The sequence below is a fragment of the Pelodiscus sinensis genome, chromosome 5, assembly GCF_049634645.1.
Source record: "Pelodiscus sinensis isolate JC-2024 chromosome 5, ASM4963464v1, whole genome shotgun sequence".
Lineage (NCBI taxonomy): Eukaryota > Metazoa > Chordata > Testudines > Trionychidae > Pelodiscus > Pelodiscus sinensis.
In genome coordinates this window covers 126815669-126831785 of record NC_134715.1, presented here as the reverse complement: position 1 = coordinate 126831785, position 16117 = coordinate 126815669, and the positions used below count along the sequence as shown (strand labels likewise).

Here is a 16117-nt window from a genome sequence, read left to right as displayed (position 1 = left end):
ACTAATGTATTTATTCAGAAAGAAAGATGAAAAGACATACAAGGGGATAGTTCAAAAACTATAGCAAATGCCCAAGACTGCTGTTCAATTCTCTATGCATGTTTTATGTTTCAGAACAAGATTATTTTAGACCCTATGACTTTCAGTGAGGCCAGATTCAGACCATCTCTTGAAGAGAGGTTGGAGAGTATTATCAGTGGAGCTGCACTGATGGCAGACTCTTCATGCACACGTGATGACCGCCGAGAGAGAATTGTTGCTGAGTGCAATGCTGTACGACAGGCCCTCCAGGACCTACTTAGCGAGTATATGAATAATGTAAGTTACATGCTCTTTTTTCCTCCACTATGGATTATTAAGCAGTTCTGTGACTATTCTAAAACACCTACATGCTTAGTAAAACCGACATTCCTAAATACCAGGCGTTCAAAAAAATTAAGGCAGTCACTTAAAGTACTTTGGGGATATTCAACGTTTTGGTGTTTGAGATTGTTTTATAGTAGTTTGTTACACGTAACTATATCCAGAAATGTGTTTTGCTCTGAAACGGAATGCCCCAGTTGCAAGAATCCTTCACTCTACTGCAGAATAAGAGACTACTATGTTCTGCATCAGTGAATTGTTTCATTAGAACTAAAAAGTAATCCACACATCTCTTAAATATTTTTAGCAAGCCCAAACACTGCTGTGGAATGTTTATAAAATGGCTGATTGGTAAGCAATGCTGGAACATGGATAAGTTAAATGAAAATATCCTAGATACTATTTTTGTAAAATAAAACAGTTAGTTTCTAGCATTATTCATTGTTGTAAGGAAATAGTAATTTAGTGTGTTACTGAGACATCTGCACAAATGTTCTAATGAAGTAGTTCTAAGTTTGTGAGTAGGAGGATGTGGTTAAATCATGAGGATCCTTATTTGCTAACAGTGCAATTGGAGCTATTAACTTTAAGTGTTCACATTCCCTGAATCTGTTCCATATTATCTATCATTATTGCAAAGCACATAATGGAATGTTTTTAAAATATCTGAAATACCTCCGTCACTACAGTGTAGACATGCAATACCGTTTGCTTTATGTGTACAATCGCCTAAATGATAAATATCCTCTGCTTAACAGTGCCTCCAAAATTATTTGTGCATACTCTGCACTGTTACACTGGAAAGCTGTGATATATGCAGTGATGTCATAACTAGTCATCAGCCTTTTTTTTTATATTACAACTTAATTCATGACAATATTGCCAGAAGTAGTAGTTCTCTGAAACTATGGTGGTAGCCACTTCAGGTAGGTAATGGTGAGACCCGTGGCTCCATGGGATCCTACACATCTGTGTTTAAGAATATCCCAGGATTTTTTTAAAAAAATAGGATTGAAAATCTTTCCAAATGAGTATTTACACATTTAAGGTGTCCAAATATGTTTACTAGAGTGAGTATTCTATTCCATGCTTTTTTTAAAAAATTTACTGGTAACGCTAGCATTTAAGCAACCACATTGACATATTTTGATCCTGTTTTTTTCCAAAACCCCAATTCCCATAAATGTTGAAAAATAACAGTCAAGGATGAAGTGTTTTTATTACTATTTCAAAATGTAAGCCTGATAATTTAAATATTCAAATTCTAATTGCTGACACAACTTGAATTTATGTCTTAATTACTGTTTTTTTAACTGTTGGGTAAAATGAAGTTGCTTTAAAGAATAACTTTTTCCCCAGTCTAGGATTACAAAGCAGGAATTGTTTGCTGTGTTTAAGGTGACAGTTGATATGGTCTTTCAGTGCAAATGACAGCAAAGCTGATGTTGTTTTATCTGGAGGTGAAAGCTATAAAGAGAGTGAGTTGAAGAACTGGTGATGAGGATGTGAAATATAGCTTTTTGGATTTCTGTCTGTAGAATCTTGTCTCACAGAATTATTACTTTTAGGTGTAAGTTTTTAAAGGTCCTTACAAAGATTGCTCCAAAACTGACTGATGGTTGCATCCTGTTTCTTGGGAGTGCCTGTTTCATGCACCATACTTGGTGATAGCAGAATTAATTTGCCCTTTTTTCAGAAACATTATTTATTTTATTTCTGACACCACTTTCAGATAAGGCAGAAGAATCTTTATAGTTAAAATGACTGTATACATTTATGACAGTGCTGAGGATGGTTAATGGAGTTTCAGGTTTTGTCTTAGAATGCCAAGTGGAGCAGTGTTCAGTTTTACACTTTACATATGGTGTTTAAATAACTGATTTGATGCATGTTTTACCATCTTTATATTACTAGTCTTCTAATTTCAGTCTAATTATATTTAAGATCCACAATTTCCAGTTATTTTTTCTTCATATTTCATATAAAATGTAACCAAATTAGGTCACTGATTGGAAACAAGTGCTATACACCTGCCAAAGATTTCACTTGCAACATTCCAAAAAACTTGATAGAACTGTTGAAAAATACAACTTGAATCTGATCGTGATAAAGCATAACTTGGCACAACTGATAGTCTGATCAACAGATGGCCAGACTGTAAGGCTATGTCTAAACTTGCGGCTTCTTGTGCAAGGACATCTTGCGCAAGGGTTCTTGTGCAAGAAATCTTGTGCAAGAAAACATCCACACTGCCATATGCGCGCTGTGCTTTCACGCAAGAGCTCCCATGGCAGTGTGGATGTTCTCTTGCACAAGAAAGCTCCGACGGCCATTTTAGCCATAGGGTTTTCTTGCTCAAGAAATCCCTGCCAAGTGTCCACACTGACCTCTTGCGCAAGAGCTCCTGTGCAAGAAGGCTTACAGCTGTTTAAAAAGAGCATAGCTCTTGTGCAAGAAGCCCTTTCTTACCACGCCGTACTGTAAATTTCCTTGCGCAAGAGCGGGCGGGCAGTGTAGATGCTCTGCGGATTCTTGTGCAAGAATGGCCATACTTGTGCAAGAAGCCACGAGTGTAGACATAGCCCAAGAGCATATTGTTCTGCGAAGAGGACAAGCATGCAGTCATCAGGAACATAGGATGTGCAGGGAAGAAGAGGGAGACAGTGGGAAGGGGGCAGGGCCTGGGTTGGGAAGCTACTGCCTCTCCAAGTGAAGCTTCACTAACCGCCTACAGGATTAGTACTTAGATACATTTGCAGAGCGGTACGAGGGAAACGTAATACATCTGCCCAGAATGCTTTCAACCAGTATAATTGTAATCTGTACACCTAGCATACATTGTAAATCACGCTTTTAAGATTTACTCATACACTGTTCTGATTAAAGAAGAGAGAGAGAAAAACGAGGAAAAAAACTAAAAAAAAAAAAAAATAGACTGATGAGTCATAAATTGTGCAACTCCTTTGGTAAATGTAGGCCTTCAGGTTGTTTTCCTCACTCAAATATGGGAGATGCATAGGGTTGCCAGGAGTACGGTATTAATCCAGACAGTCTGGTATTTTCGCCTCCTGTACAGTAAAAAAAATTCAGAAAATACCGGATACCTAAAATGTCTGGTATTTTCTGATTTTTTTTTTCCCCTGCCAGGAGGCGAAAATACCAGACATCTGGCAACCCTATGATACACTTAGCAACCAGCCCCAGTCCCCGCCCCCTCGCTTACCTGGTTCTGCAGGGGCTTGTCTTGTGGCTGAAATAGAAAAACAAGATGGCTGCCAGCAAAAAAAGCCTCTTCTTAAAGGGGCCATGCTGATGTTTTATGTTTTGTTTTAATTTTATTTTGGTTAATAACTGCTGTCGGGGTCTTTTTTTGTTTGTTCAACAACTTTGGTCTTCCCGCTCCTTTTCTCAACAGATTTTTTTTCCTGGTGTTTTTTTTGGGCGTGGGAGTGTTCAGTATATTTGGTTAAACTATCTGGCAGTCCTAGAGATGCATTTGATTTTTGCCTCAAATAAAATGATATTTTAGGAAAGTGCTGCATTTAGTAAAATCTAAAAGTCTTTAATGGGCAGTTAGAGGTCATTGTTCTTGAAGGCACAACCAAATTAGAATGAAAAAAGATGATGGGGAAAAAAATCTGTGGACTCTCGAGACATTGTAAAGTTCCATATTTAATAACTGTTGCTGAACTCATATTTAAAAGAGAAAAAAAATCATGCTTGCATCTTTTTGAGAGGTGTCTCTGAATCACATAAGATTAATCTCTGTGACAGTGAATAGTAAATTATGTTCACAAGACAGCAAAATATCCATAGCTGTCCCGAACTCAGTAATCAGTGATTGGTGACAGAGGTTGGGTGCTGAGTCAGCAGGATTGTCTGATTTAGTCCCAGCAGCCTAGAAAGGACAATCTGTCAATTGTTCTCAGTATGGCTCTGCTAGCTGTTCAAGGAATACTTAGAAAAGCAAGTTTTAGTTAAAGCTACATACTGTAGCTCAAGACTGAAGTAATGAACTGAGCCATTTCATATTTCATTTTGCTTTCCTACAGGATGTGTGGAAACAGTTTTATATTTCCTGTCCTTGGAAAAGCTATATGGAAACAAATGGCTTGGGACTATGAAAAATTGGGCCTCTGCATTTCTTAGTACCAGTAGAACAGCGTGTTCATGTTGCTGGGATGTACCCAGCTAGCATTCTAAATTTATGTGATATTTCTGGGTACCTTGCCTGTCCCCAACTACAAATAATTTACCATCTGCAAACTCTACTCAGGACATTAAATCAAAGGGTCCCAGCTGTATGACAAGTAGTTTGGTTTTTTTGTTGTTGCTTGGCAATAGCAGCAGGTCCTCTTGTTGACATACTCATGGCTGAGCACGTTTTTGATAGTAGAATACTGTGAGAATCTGTGCTCCCTGCAGGCTCTTACAAGCAAAAGCTGCTACAGAATCCAGGCATTCCCATCATTTCAGGATATTCATGATTACATTCAATGCCTAGTCTTTCCTTTTGCAGGGCCAAAATATCATGTCCTCCACAAAAACAATTCAAATTGGCAAACCTTCTAGAAAAGAGTGGTACCTCATGCATTGCAAACAACAGGCATATAAGCAATTTGTCCAACGTTGGGCTTTGGTAGTTAAATTTACAATGCTCTCTTGAGCATTCTGTTACAAGGCTCAAGCAGAGGTGCTTGGTGTGTGGGACGGGGGGAGGGAGAGGGATAAAGAGTGTTGTTACTACGTCCCCTGACGTTTGTATCTCTGAATTTCATACTTGAGGTTTGCTTAAGAGCTGTGTGTCTGGGGCTAGGTCATGCGCTTTAATTTCAACAGAGCTTGGGCTGCTACCGGCTTTGCCTCTGGGGCAGGGAGTATTTATAAACAGAAGGGGCGGGGTGATTAAGATAACAAAGGGCTTGTCATTCAAGTCACTGAAGGATCTTTAAATGATCACGAGGACATTGTCAAGGGGTAGAAATAAATAGTGTGCACCAGGACTAGGTATTGGGACCAGTGCTGTTTCATATGTGTGGTTGAGATATTAAGAGAGTTCTGATGATTTTGACAAGCATATTTCTTTCTATCTCCAAATCAGAATACTAGATCCAGCAGACCTCATTAACCATAGCCAAACACTGTCATACATGATTCAACTTTTCATTGTCCCTTTTCTTTTCTATACTATTGAAGGGGGGTGTACATCTGGTAGTGGTAGGAATTACTCCCCCTCGCTGGGTACACTTGGAGGGTCTAAATCACTCTAGGTTGCCCTGCCTCTGTGGGCCCTTTCCTGGTTTCCTTCTGGGTCCCTATTATTCTGTTCTTAGCTAACCACTATTTTGTCTTTACTGTCTCCATCTACTGTGCCAGAAAGTTCAGAGTAACTAAAAAACAACAACAACAACAACAACAACAACAAAACTCTGCCAGGCATGGATTGAGTTAGTCCAGGTCAGTTCTGCAGTTGAAACGTCAATGGGACATGGGGAACCCCCTTCCCCAAATTACCCCTACAAAAATCATATACACAGAAGAACCATCACTGAGTTTTGGCTTAAAAATAATAAACAGGCTTGCAACACCATAGAGACTAACAAAAACGTAGTTGGTATCATAAGGTTTTGTGGGCACAGCCCACTTCTTCAGATGGAGTGAAGGGGTCCAGTTTCCAAATAAATAGCAGAGAGGGGATGGGGGTGGGGAAAAAAGGAAAAAAGAGGAGAAAAAATATTGTCAATTAAAGAGTTCATGCTAAATGAAGCTGATGGAGTTGGTACTAAGTGCTCTTAAGTACCCCATGTTTTGGCTGTTTACTGACTCCATAACCCAGAAGCTAAGTTAAGGCTGCATTTCTCTTCAGTCTATCAGCATGGCAGGTTTATGACAGGGTCCACTTTCTGTTCCGGTGCAAACACCTCAGCATAATAAGAATCTGACGGTCCTTGTCATATAAGTGCTCACAAATTATGATGGGAATCAAAAAAATCTTGCAGTGCCACTGGGGACTTCTATAAAGTGGAGGAACAAGCTACCATGTAGTCACTGAGGGACAGGAATGATTGTCACAACCCTCCCACCTATGTAAAAAACAAGCTTGTGTGCTGCTTTTCCCTGATCTTGTACACGATCTGGTACCAGCTTGCATGGCAGCTCTCACTGTCCTTCGACTTCCCTAGAGAGATTCACCTAGTCTATCCCCAGAGGAATCCTCAGTGCTTTTAGTCCAGCTCTCTGCACTTGGGGTTAAATTGGGAAAATCTTTGGCTCACTGAAAGTCTTTCAGAAGACATCAGTGAACTCTCTATTTTTTCCTCCAATGTCTCTCCTGGCTTCTCTTTCCCTGTGGTGAACACCCAGACCTCTGTCTTCCTAGGTCATATCACACTTCCATGGTCAGTCTCTGAAGCCAGGAAATTCTCTACCTGTCAGTGCTGTCACACAGGTTGACAACCCAGTGGCTTCAAATGTAATCATTGAAACAATGTGGTTCTGGCATAATCAGTCCTACTACTGCTCCAGTGGAGTTAGGCTCTGTTTACAGCCACTGGCTGAAGAGGCAAAACCAGTTCCTGTGCTGTGTCGTGAAATCAAGAACTAAGTGCTCTGAACTGCCGTAGTAACCTTCCTGTGTGAGAACAGATGAGTGTACCTTTAAGAAGTCACCAACAGAGGAGCAGTCCATTGAGCTACAGGCCTCTTAAGGCTCACTGCAGCAGGCCTGTTTGGCCAATAGAAGTGCTCGGTTCTAAGATCTGGCTCAGCTCAACTACCCAGTCCTGTTTTGTCAGGAACCCCCTCTGTGTTTGATGTTTGGCATGGTTCTTTTGACCACTGGGGTGCCTCTCCTATTTAATATTTCTACCTGTGATGCTGTTGCAGCATCAGTTGAAAAAACTGGGGAAAGTATCAATTCTCCTGCTGCTAAGTTTTCCACAACATTGGCGATTACTGGTTTCTATTTTTAATTAGTCCCCGATCTCTGTATGAGTCTCGTATATCTCTTCTAGCTACATATAAGTAAGGCAAGTCACTAGGAAGGAAGTTAGCAATAATGAGCAAGTTTTTCAGCAGGAACAAATCTTTACCAGCATACATCTGAACAAGGCAACAAGCAGCAAAATATAAACATAACTGGAAGTTTCCAAAATCTAAATTTCTCCCATCCCTCTTTTCAAAAGACATTCTCCCTCTTTTGTCTCTTTCCCAGAGCCAGCTTGCAAGACAAGAGACATTAAACAGGATGTTAATGATTCCTGCTGTTCTGGTGGGGCCACATAATACTTTTATTATGTTATTAATGTATTCGTTTCAGGTACTGCCAATAAAGGATATAGTACAAATGTCAAAGGATAGTCAATCCTTGAACTGAAAAGTGAATGTTTCTCACACACACACACACACACACACACACACACACACACACACACACACACACACACACACACACACAAAGTGTGTGTGAGTCCTAGGAGAAATGGATGCCTGGAGAAAAGGGATAGTCAACAGAACCAATGCAGCCTATAAGTTAAAACTGTGTAAGCAAGTGTGTTTCTTCAGAAAAGTATAACAGCAAATAGTCTACACTTCACAATTTCTGTCTTCTCCTCTAGGTGCCACTACAATCTATATAAACTATCTTATTATACTTTACAGAATGTATGACTTGTTCGTTAGAAGAAAGAGTAGAATAAAACATTCTGAGGGGTTTTTCATTTGTTTTTGTTTTTTTCTGTTTTTCTTTCATTTTTGGAATCTAGATTATTTTCTTCTGGTTTAGTTTAATTCATCCTAAATAAGGTTTGTTTATTTTTCAGCTTGTTTGACAAATTTTGTTATAGAAAGTGAAAACAATTTGTTTACACATAATGTTAAATATAGTACATGGCAGTATCTACCATCCTTGTTACTTGGATTGAGGGAATACTCTTTAAGTGATGAGCCAAGATTTGGGAAATATTTGAATCTCTGAATAAAAAGAGTAGCCAAATTAAATATAAAATACACTTATCTCTTCACTTATGTTTACAGTTCAATTTGTGCTTAAGTGCTTTACTAAAGGGACATAATCCAGTTTCTTGGACAGAAGGCATCAAGTTTGGTATCTCCCATCCTGACATATACATTGTATGTGTCTAACAGCAATGTTGTATACAAATGTTCTTTTCACCTTACATTCATTAATGTAAGAAAACGGAAAGCAAATCCTCATGTAACTACCACAATTATTGTTGTTATTATTATCATTATTAGTATTAATAATAATAAAGTTAAAAACAAAGGCTTTCTCGAGTATCATTTCCAGCGTGATTGATTGGTCTTTTCAAAATCTGATAATTTTAACTCGATCCTTCTCATTAGATTAATCTATTAGCCTCTTGCTTTCCTACTTTTTTCTTTCTTTCTTTCCTTATAGATGCCCCTGTATAGTTGACCCATGAAGACTAATCAAATCCAATTACAACTCACAGTTATGTTTGTAACACCAAGAGTCAGTCACCATAAGAGATTTTTAATAAGGGAGTCGATGTTCTGTTCACACTGATTATATCTACCTACTATGTACACTCACAGAAAGTACAGTCTAGCAGTTAAAACAAAGGACTGGGAGTCTGAAGATGCAAACTTTATTACTTGCTTTTCCTCAGAACATTTTACCTCTCCATGCTTTCTGTTTCGCCACTTGCTAAATTGAGATATTTACCTATTTTTCACTTAGACTTAATTTATTAATGTGTAAGTGCTTTGAGATTCTCAGATAGAAGGTGCTGTGGAAATATAAATAATTACTATACTTGCTGGTACATGGAGGATACATTCAGGAACTCAGCGTCTATCCAGTCAGAGAGATGGGATTTCCTCTCAGCTTCTTCTCTGGCATTTTTAGTGTATGACTTTTAATGTAAGCCTCCCTGCCTAAGTGGGTAGGGTGCCATTTCAGGAAGGCGGGGTGGGGTGGGGAGGGCAGCAGCCATGCATTCTTGGACATGGCTTGCCATTTACCCCATTCCCTGGATGGGGAGTGAGAGGAAAGTGCTTGCATTCCGTGCATGCCTCTCACACACTTGGCTGGTGAAGGGAACTCACCAGCCAGGTGTGTGAGGCATGTACAGAACACAAGCACTTTCCTCTCACTTCCTTAGCATCCGGGGAACGGGTTTGTCATGACTCTTTCCCCACTCTGGCATGATAAATGCAGACATAGAGGCCAGCAAAAGTACCCCAAAACCTGATTTACCAGGCTTTGGTATAAAACTTCCCCCCCAAAACCTTAACAATCTAGATTTTGGGGATAAAAATCTCTGCTGCCACCACCCAAATGTTAATAAAGCAACCAGGGAGAGACTACTTGGAAAATCTCACCCCTAAAGTACAAACCAGGACAAAAAAATTAACCAATACCAGGTTAATAAAAAGAAAAGAGAAAGAATTTGTATTATCACCACAATATTCCTGTTGCAAGCATAATGACTAGATCAGTGGTTCCCAAACTTTTTGGCATCATGCCCCCCACCCCCCAAAAAATTGCAGCAAAATTTTTTACATCGGATCCTTACTTACAAACGGGGTGAGGCAACCCCGCACTAGTTGCTTCCCCCCAGCAGACCAGGGAGACGCGAAGCTAGCGCCCCTCCCCCAGCAGACCAGGGAGACGCGGAGCGGCTTTTCTCAGCAGACACCTCAGCTTGAGAATAAAGGACTGAGGGAAGTGAGGTGTGGGAAAATAAAACTGAGCTCTGAAGAAATGTTTGGCTAGAGTTTCCCCTACAATATGTACTTGTTCCGACTTGCATACAAATTCAACTTAAGAACAAACCTACAGTCCCTATCTTGTACGTAACCCGGGGACTGCCTGTATAGCCAAACTTGGGGGCGGGATCCTTGGTCACCTCATGCCCCCCCTGGATTTTCTTCATGCCCGCTCCAGAGGGGCACGCCCCCCAATTTGGGAACCCATGGACTAGATGGAACAGTAACAAAATAATATACTCATGGAGGAGAAATTTACCATGGGCCAGGAATTTCATTACAAAGGAGAGCAAAACCCATTTGTCAAGGCACAGACACTAGATCCCATTTTCCAAACCAAAAAACAATAAAACCTAATGGAGTTATCTAAATTTTATCTTACTTACAGACTGTAAAGAGTATTTTCTTAGAGGGAGATATCCAGTCCCCTTCAATAGCTGGAGAGAAAAAAAAACCAGAACAACAGAGGGAAAAACCAAAAATTCCTATGTCCCCGTTTGAAATTCCTACCTACATTCCTATTGGCCAACTCTACCTGAGTTAAATACAGTTAACCCCTTAGTCCCCAGGCTGCTGGTCATCTCTCATGATCATGACCGGGATGAAAGGCAAGCCGCGTCCCAATGCGCACTGCTGCTGCCTCCCCTGCATTCCCGAAATGGCGCCCTTGCTAAGTGGGTAGACTCACACTAGTCATGCTTCAGCTGGCACACTAAAAAATAGCAGTGTGGACATTTCAGCTTTAGTACTCAAGCCCGGAGGGCAGGTTTGAAACCACAAACTGCAGCTCTAGTATTCTATGAATCTATAATTTAGCAAGTCTAATGTAGACCTGTAAATCGAAGGCTGAGAGTAGCCCCTGCCAATGTCTGGTACTCCTTGTTCTGTGAAGAGTCAGGGAAGCCGGTGGGAGCATGTGCTCCTATCAGTATCAGAGGCGTAGCTGTGTTAGTCTGAATCTGCATAAACAATGAGAAGTCCTGTAGCACCTTATAGACTAACAGATTCATTGGAGCATAAGCTTGCATGGGCAAAGACCCACTTTGTCAGACTTGTGCTTCTAATAGCCTCCCACAGTGTAGATGCCACCACAGCTTGGTGTACGGCAGGGGTGGGCAATTATATTTTATGGGGGCATGATTTTGGAAAGTGGCCGAAGGCTGCACTCCTCCATGATATTAATGGAGATGTGGGGCCTGAGATGGAGGTTGGATGCAGAAGGGAGCTTGGGGTAAGGGATTGGGGTGCAGGAGGGAGACTGGAGTCTGAAAGGGAGTTTGGGTGAAGGACGTGGTTGTGACCTAGGGTAGGGGACTGAAGTTCAGGGGTTTGGGATGTGACCTATGGCAGAAGGGTAGTGTGATCTGGTGCAGGAGATTGGGGTGCCAGACCTGGGAGGGGGTATGGCTGTAAGAGGGAGTCAGAGGGTTTGAGTATGTTGAAGGGGAGGAGGGAAGGACTGGGGTGCCAGAAGCAAGCTGTGGCCAAGAGACTTGCCTGCCTGCCTGCAGAGCTAAGGCTTGCAGAGCTTAAAACGTTTCACAGACAGCAAGCCTGCCTGCTTGCCTGGCCATGTACTTCATTGAATAACTGAGCCAAGGAGAGGGGGCATGGTTCTTCTTGGCTGCCCATTATTCCAATAAACCTCTCCCATTGGCTGGTTTTTGGCCAGAAACCAGACAGTGGGATTGTGCTGGGGGTGGGGCGGTTCCTGAAACTTTCCCACTCCCCTCCAGTTTTAAAACAGAAACGGAGCCCTGCAGCCGCATTTCTGCACGGTGTGCGTGGCTGCAGGGCAAGCAAGGGAGCCTTCCAGGGGCTCCCCGCTGCCTCCACGGGCTGGATCCGGTGTCTTGGTGGGTTGGATCCAGCCTGCGGGCCGTATTTTGCTCAGGCCTGGCTTAAGGTAAGCTGAATCCAGCTACACATTTTGCATAGCTGGATGGCAGACCTTAAGGGGACCTGCCTGGCCTAGTACAAACCAGGCCTATGAGTGCTCCTGAATATTAAGAGTCACAATAATCAAACAAAAGGGAACTCTGTCTTGTCCAATAAAACAAACAGTACTACACAATATTCAGTCTTTCTGTCATTTTCATTGTGTCCTCTTTTTTGTTTTAGGGATGTAGAGTAATAGTTGGCTTATTTAGTTCTTCAGTAGTAATGGTTTATTTTTTTGGTTGTCTTCATGCATCTGCTTACTGAAGTAAAGACACCTTCCATACTTCCATATTGTATCATATACACTTAGCTAAGTTAGAAGTTTTTACTTGCAATTCTGGAAATGAACAAGCTACTGTTTAAAGTTATTTGTTCACCTGTTATACCTTCCAGAGTGAACCCTTTAACTCCTCTTGCTTGTATTGGAGTTTGCATGTATGGGTCATTAATTTGCTTTTTGTGTTTGTCTATGTGCCTTAGAGAGTTGATAGTCCAGTTGTGAAACAAGTTTTTCTATAGTTAATACACTATCATTTATAGTGTGATGATTTTGCTTTCTGTATGCCTTGTACAAATTTCTCCTGCTTTTCAGTATTTTTACAGGACAGATTTCTATCTTTGTATATCCTATAGAAGTTGGGTGTAAAGAAAAACTGCCTTAAATATTTATTGGGAACGAATCAAAATAAACATGTCTGCTGAAACTAGTGAATTTACAAAAACTCATGTCTTAAATGTATTTTTCCCAAAAAACTTCATGTCTTCTACTCTCTCAAGGATTTTTTGGTGCTATGACATCTTAATTCTGTAATTCATAGATATAAGGCCAAATTTAATGCTTATGCATTAAACAGACAGTAGCAGGAACATATGGTATCAGTTGGTTATCTCTGTTTTGATTCCTCTAGATTCTGTTCTGTGTTTTAAGCATAATGGGGATTATGAATAGAGGTGGCTGTACATAGGATTAGAATGCAGGTTCATATAAGCAATAGTTTTATGGAGGTGTGGGGAGTGTATCTTAACTATCTCAAAATTTGGGAGGCGGACTTAAGATATTTATCCCTACATTAACTAGAATTTGAGCTATACTAATAATTAGACAACTCTCTTTTATTTAATCAATTTCATGCATAAACTCGGTTCTTCCTCTTATTACAAAAACAGTAGATTGAAATTAAAAAAAAAACGAAGCCCCTCTAAAACTCATATAAAATTTGAAAGTTTGTCTCCATCACAAACTGAAGTCAGTCCAATAAAATATATTACTTTCCCTACATTGTGTGTCTAATATTCTGCCCATATAAATTAAAAATGGTGTTTTGAGAACTAGGATGCATTTCCTTGAATGTCAAGTGCTAAGCCCAGATCTCAAACTTCTGTATATGCTGGAAATTCTGTTCTTACACTGTGCTAGACATCAACACTTGTATTAAATGTCAAAATTATATATGAGGGCGTCTGTCTGTCCATGAGTCAGTCTGTCCATCCGTGAATTTAGTATACAGCTTCTTCTTCTCATAACTTAAAGCAAGGTAAGGGTTTGGTTGTGCCAGAAAAATGATATATCCCTGGAATGGGATTATGGGTTCAGCTTTTATGAGGACCACATGGGGGCAGCAGTGGATATGGGATGGAGAGCAGGAACAGTTATACATTAGAACATGGTTCTCAAAGTGTGGTCAATGGACCACTAGTGGTCTGCAACTGCCCTGCAGGTGGGCCACAGACTTGGGGCTCCCCCCTCCCACCACGAAGCGGAGGGCCCGCTCTGGAGCTCCAGCCCTGCACCCTCCCCCCATGAGGTGGAGTGCCAGTACTGGTTCCCACTGGGCAGGAGGGAACAAGCCTCAGAAGCCAGATCCAGTGGCTCCATGCACTGCCACTAATCCTCCCCCCCGCACCCGCTGGAGAATCTGCAGCGCAGGAAACTGCTCACCTGAAGGCTTTCCCTGCTGCTCTTGTAGACAATGGAGGGCAGATCCAGGTAAGCGCCCCCTGTTCCCGCCAAGACCCTGCACTCCCAGCCCACTCCTGCATCCTCCTGCCGAGATCCCCCCCCAGTCCCACCACTGTCCTGCACCCTCCTGCATGGCCAGACCTCTCACCCCCCAATCCTCTTCTGCACCCTCCCTCTTGGCTAGACCTCAACCTCAGCCTTTGTGTTCAGTGGGATTGGTGTTGAGTGGGGTGGGCCATGGACCAAAAAGTTGGAGAACTACTGCATTATAGTGACCACGGGAGTATCAAGGGGCCAGGGTGATGAAATGGGACCGGGACAGCTATAACCCCATTGGGGCAGAAGGTGACGGGTTGAGAAAGGAACAGCTATCAAGTATATATTTGAGAGAGTTTTACTGCTTGTGTTTGTGTCTGTCTGTGTGTCTATCCCCGGCTGTGCCTGCTGAAGCGGCAGCAGCCGTGGAGAGGGACGTCACACCTGGTGCCAAGCTGCTGCGATGAGAGAGGGTGTGTTCCTGGGGCAGCCTGCACACTGAACCCCTCATTCCCCCCAGAGCAATAATTTAAATGAAGAAAAAAATAATAATAGAGTTAAGGACCCAAGCAATGTGCCTATACTGCAGTGGTGAGTTGTATTCATTTGGAAGTACAATTTCAGTGTATGATTGCAGATTAAGCAGCACTACTGCTCTTGTTGGGATTACTGGTTTTTTCTTAAAAAAAAAATACTTACTGTTATATGATACTATTTAAGTTGATGATGGAGTACAAGAATTTTTAGAAGCCTGGATCTGAAATAATTGTCTTGATCCAGAAGAGGGCACACTTGCATGCCATAAGGATTCTCTATATAATTAAAAGAACTGTATTCTGATTTTGTATAGCTATAATAAAAGGGAATTTAATAATAAACAAAACGGAGAGCTTATTTTTATGAGGTACCGGGTCTTTAACAAGACACCCAAGTCAAAAGGTTTGTGAAGACAAATTAATTATTTTGACTGTTGTGTGAAATATGTGCAAAAATGAGCAAAACCAGATGAAATGTTAAAGCTCTCTGATACATTTCTAAGTATTGATATTTTGTTTTTAATATTAGAGCAATTGTGCCAAGAATAAACATTTATTTTTTTCTCATTTATCTCATATATGGAAAGATATTAGAGATTTGTGCTGAAACACACAAAGGACATAGAGTATTAATATATAGGCTACCTAACAAGTTTTCTTCCACTAACGCAAATTATGCAACATAATGAAATGCCATATAGTAAATGCATTGTATTCAGTAGAAGTTTACTGTCTGACCTATTATATCAGCTTATGATTTAATGATTACAGTGGAATTACTGTAACAAGTCATACATTGTGAGTATATCACAAGGTAATTTGTCAGTGAACTTAAAGTTTCTTCTTCCAGATTTGTGTATTCTTCATGCCATAGCAGCATTTGATGGGGTTTTTAAAGACAAATGAAAGTGAAATAATAAAAATCTGTGATATTATCAATTTCCTAAAATATACCTATTATTGCAATATTGGGACTTGTTTTTCCAGAAAGGAAACTGGATTGGAAGATTTTCTCAGTTTGGATTTTTAATACTGTATTGAAAACACAGGATTTCTTTTCACACAACAGTTGAATGTAATATCTTGTGAAAGAGCAAGCATAAAATGAAAAAAGATTTGGGTTAGCTTATAATATCAGGATATCACAAAACTAGTTGAATGAAGTTACTGTGTCACAAGAAGCACATACAACTTGGACAGAACTTGTTTTATAACTACATACATACATTTTAAATATCACGTTTGTCTTATTACTGATACAAGACATGTTCATTTAAAATAGTTTGGCTTCCATTTTGTTCGACTGAAATAATATGAAATTTCAGAACATGCTGTCTGAAAGGAGGACTTTACAATACGACATTTATCTTTCATTAGTCTTGTAATATACAGTGAAATTTGAAATAATATATTGCACATATATTATTGCAATATATAAGTTGTGGTATCTAGTGCTCTGCATTCAGATCCACTAGTGCGGACTCCTATGCCCAGGTTGAGCTCCCCTGAAGTCATTTGTGTCACAAAA

General features: G+C 40.5%; 1 protein-coding gene across 7 annotated transcripts in view; it reads left to right on the top strand.

Moving 5' to 3' along the window:
• CTNNA2 (catenin alpha 2) overlaps window positions 1-16117 on the top strand; it is a 781915-nt gene that overhangs the window by 254564 nt on the left and 511234 nt on the right. For 6 of the 7 annotated variants that reach the window (XM_075930971.1, XM_075930970.1, XM_075930972.1 and 3 more), the window contains one exon: window positions 115-318. In XM_075930971.1, the coding sequence (XP_075787086.1) occupies window positions 115-318 (204 nt within the window). Of the gene's footprint in view, window positions 1-114; window positions 319-8397; window positions 8521-16117 lie in introns of those variants that run through there. The other variant, XM_075930975.1, reaches the window with a different exon arrangement.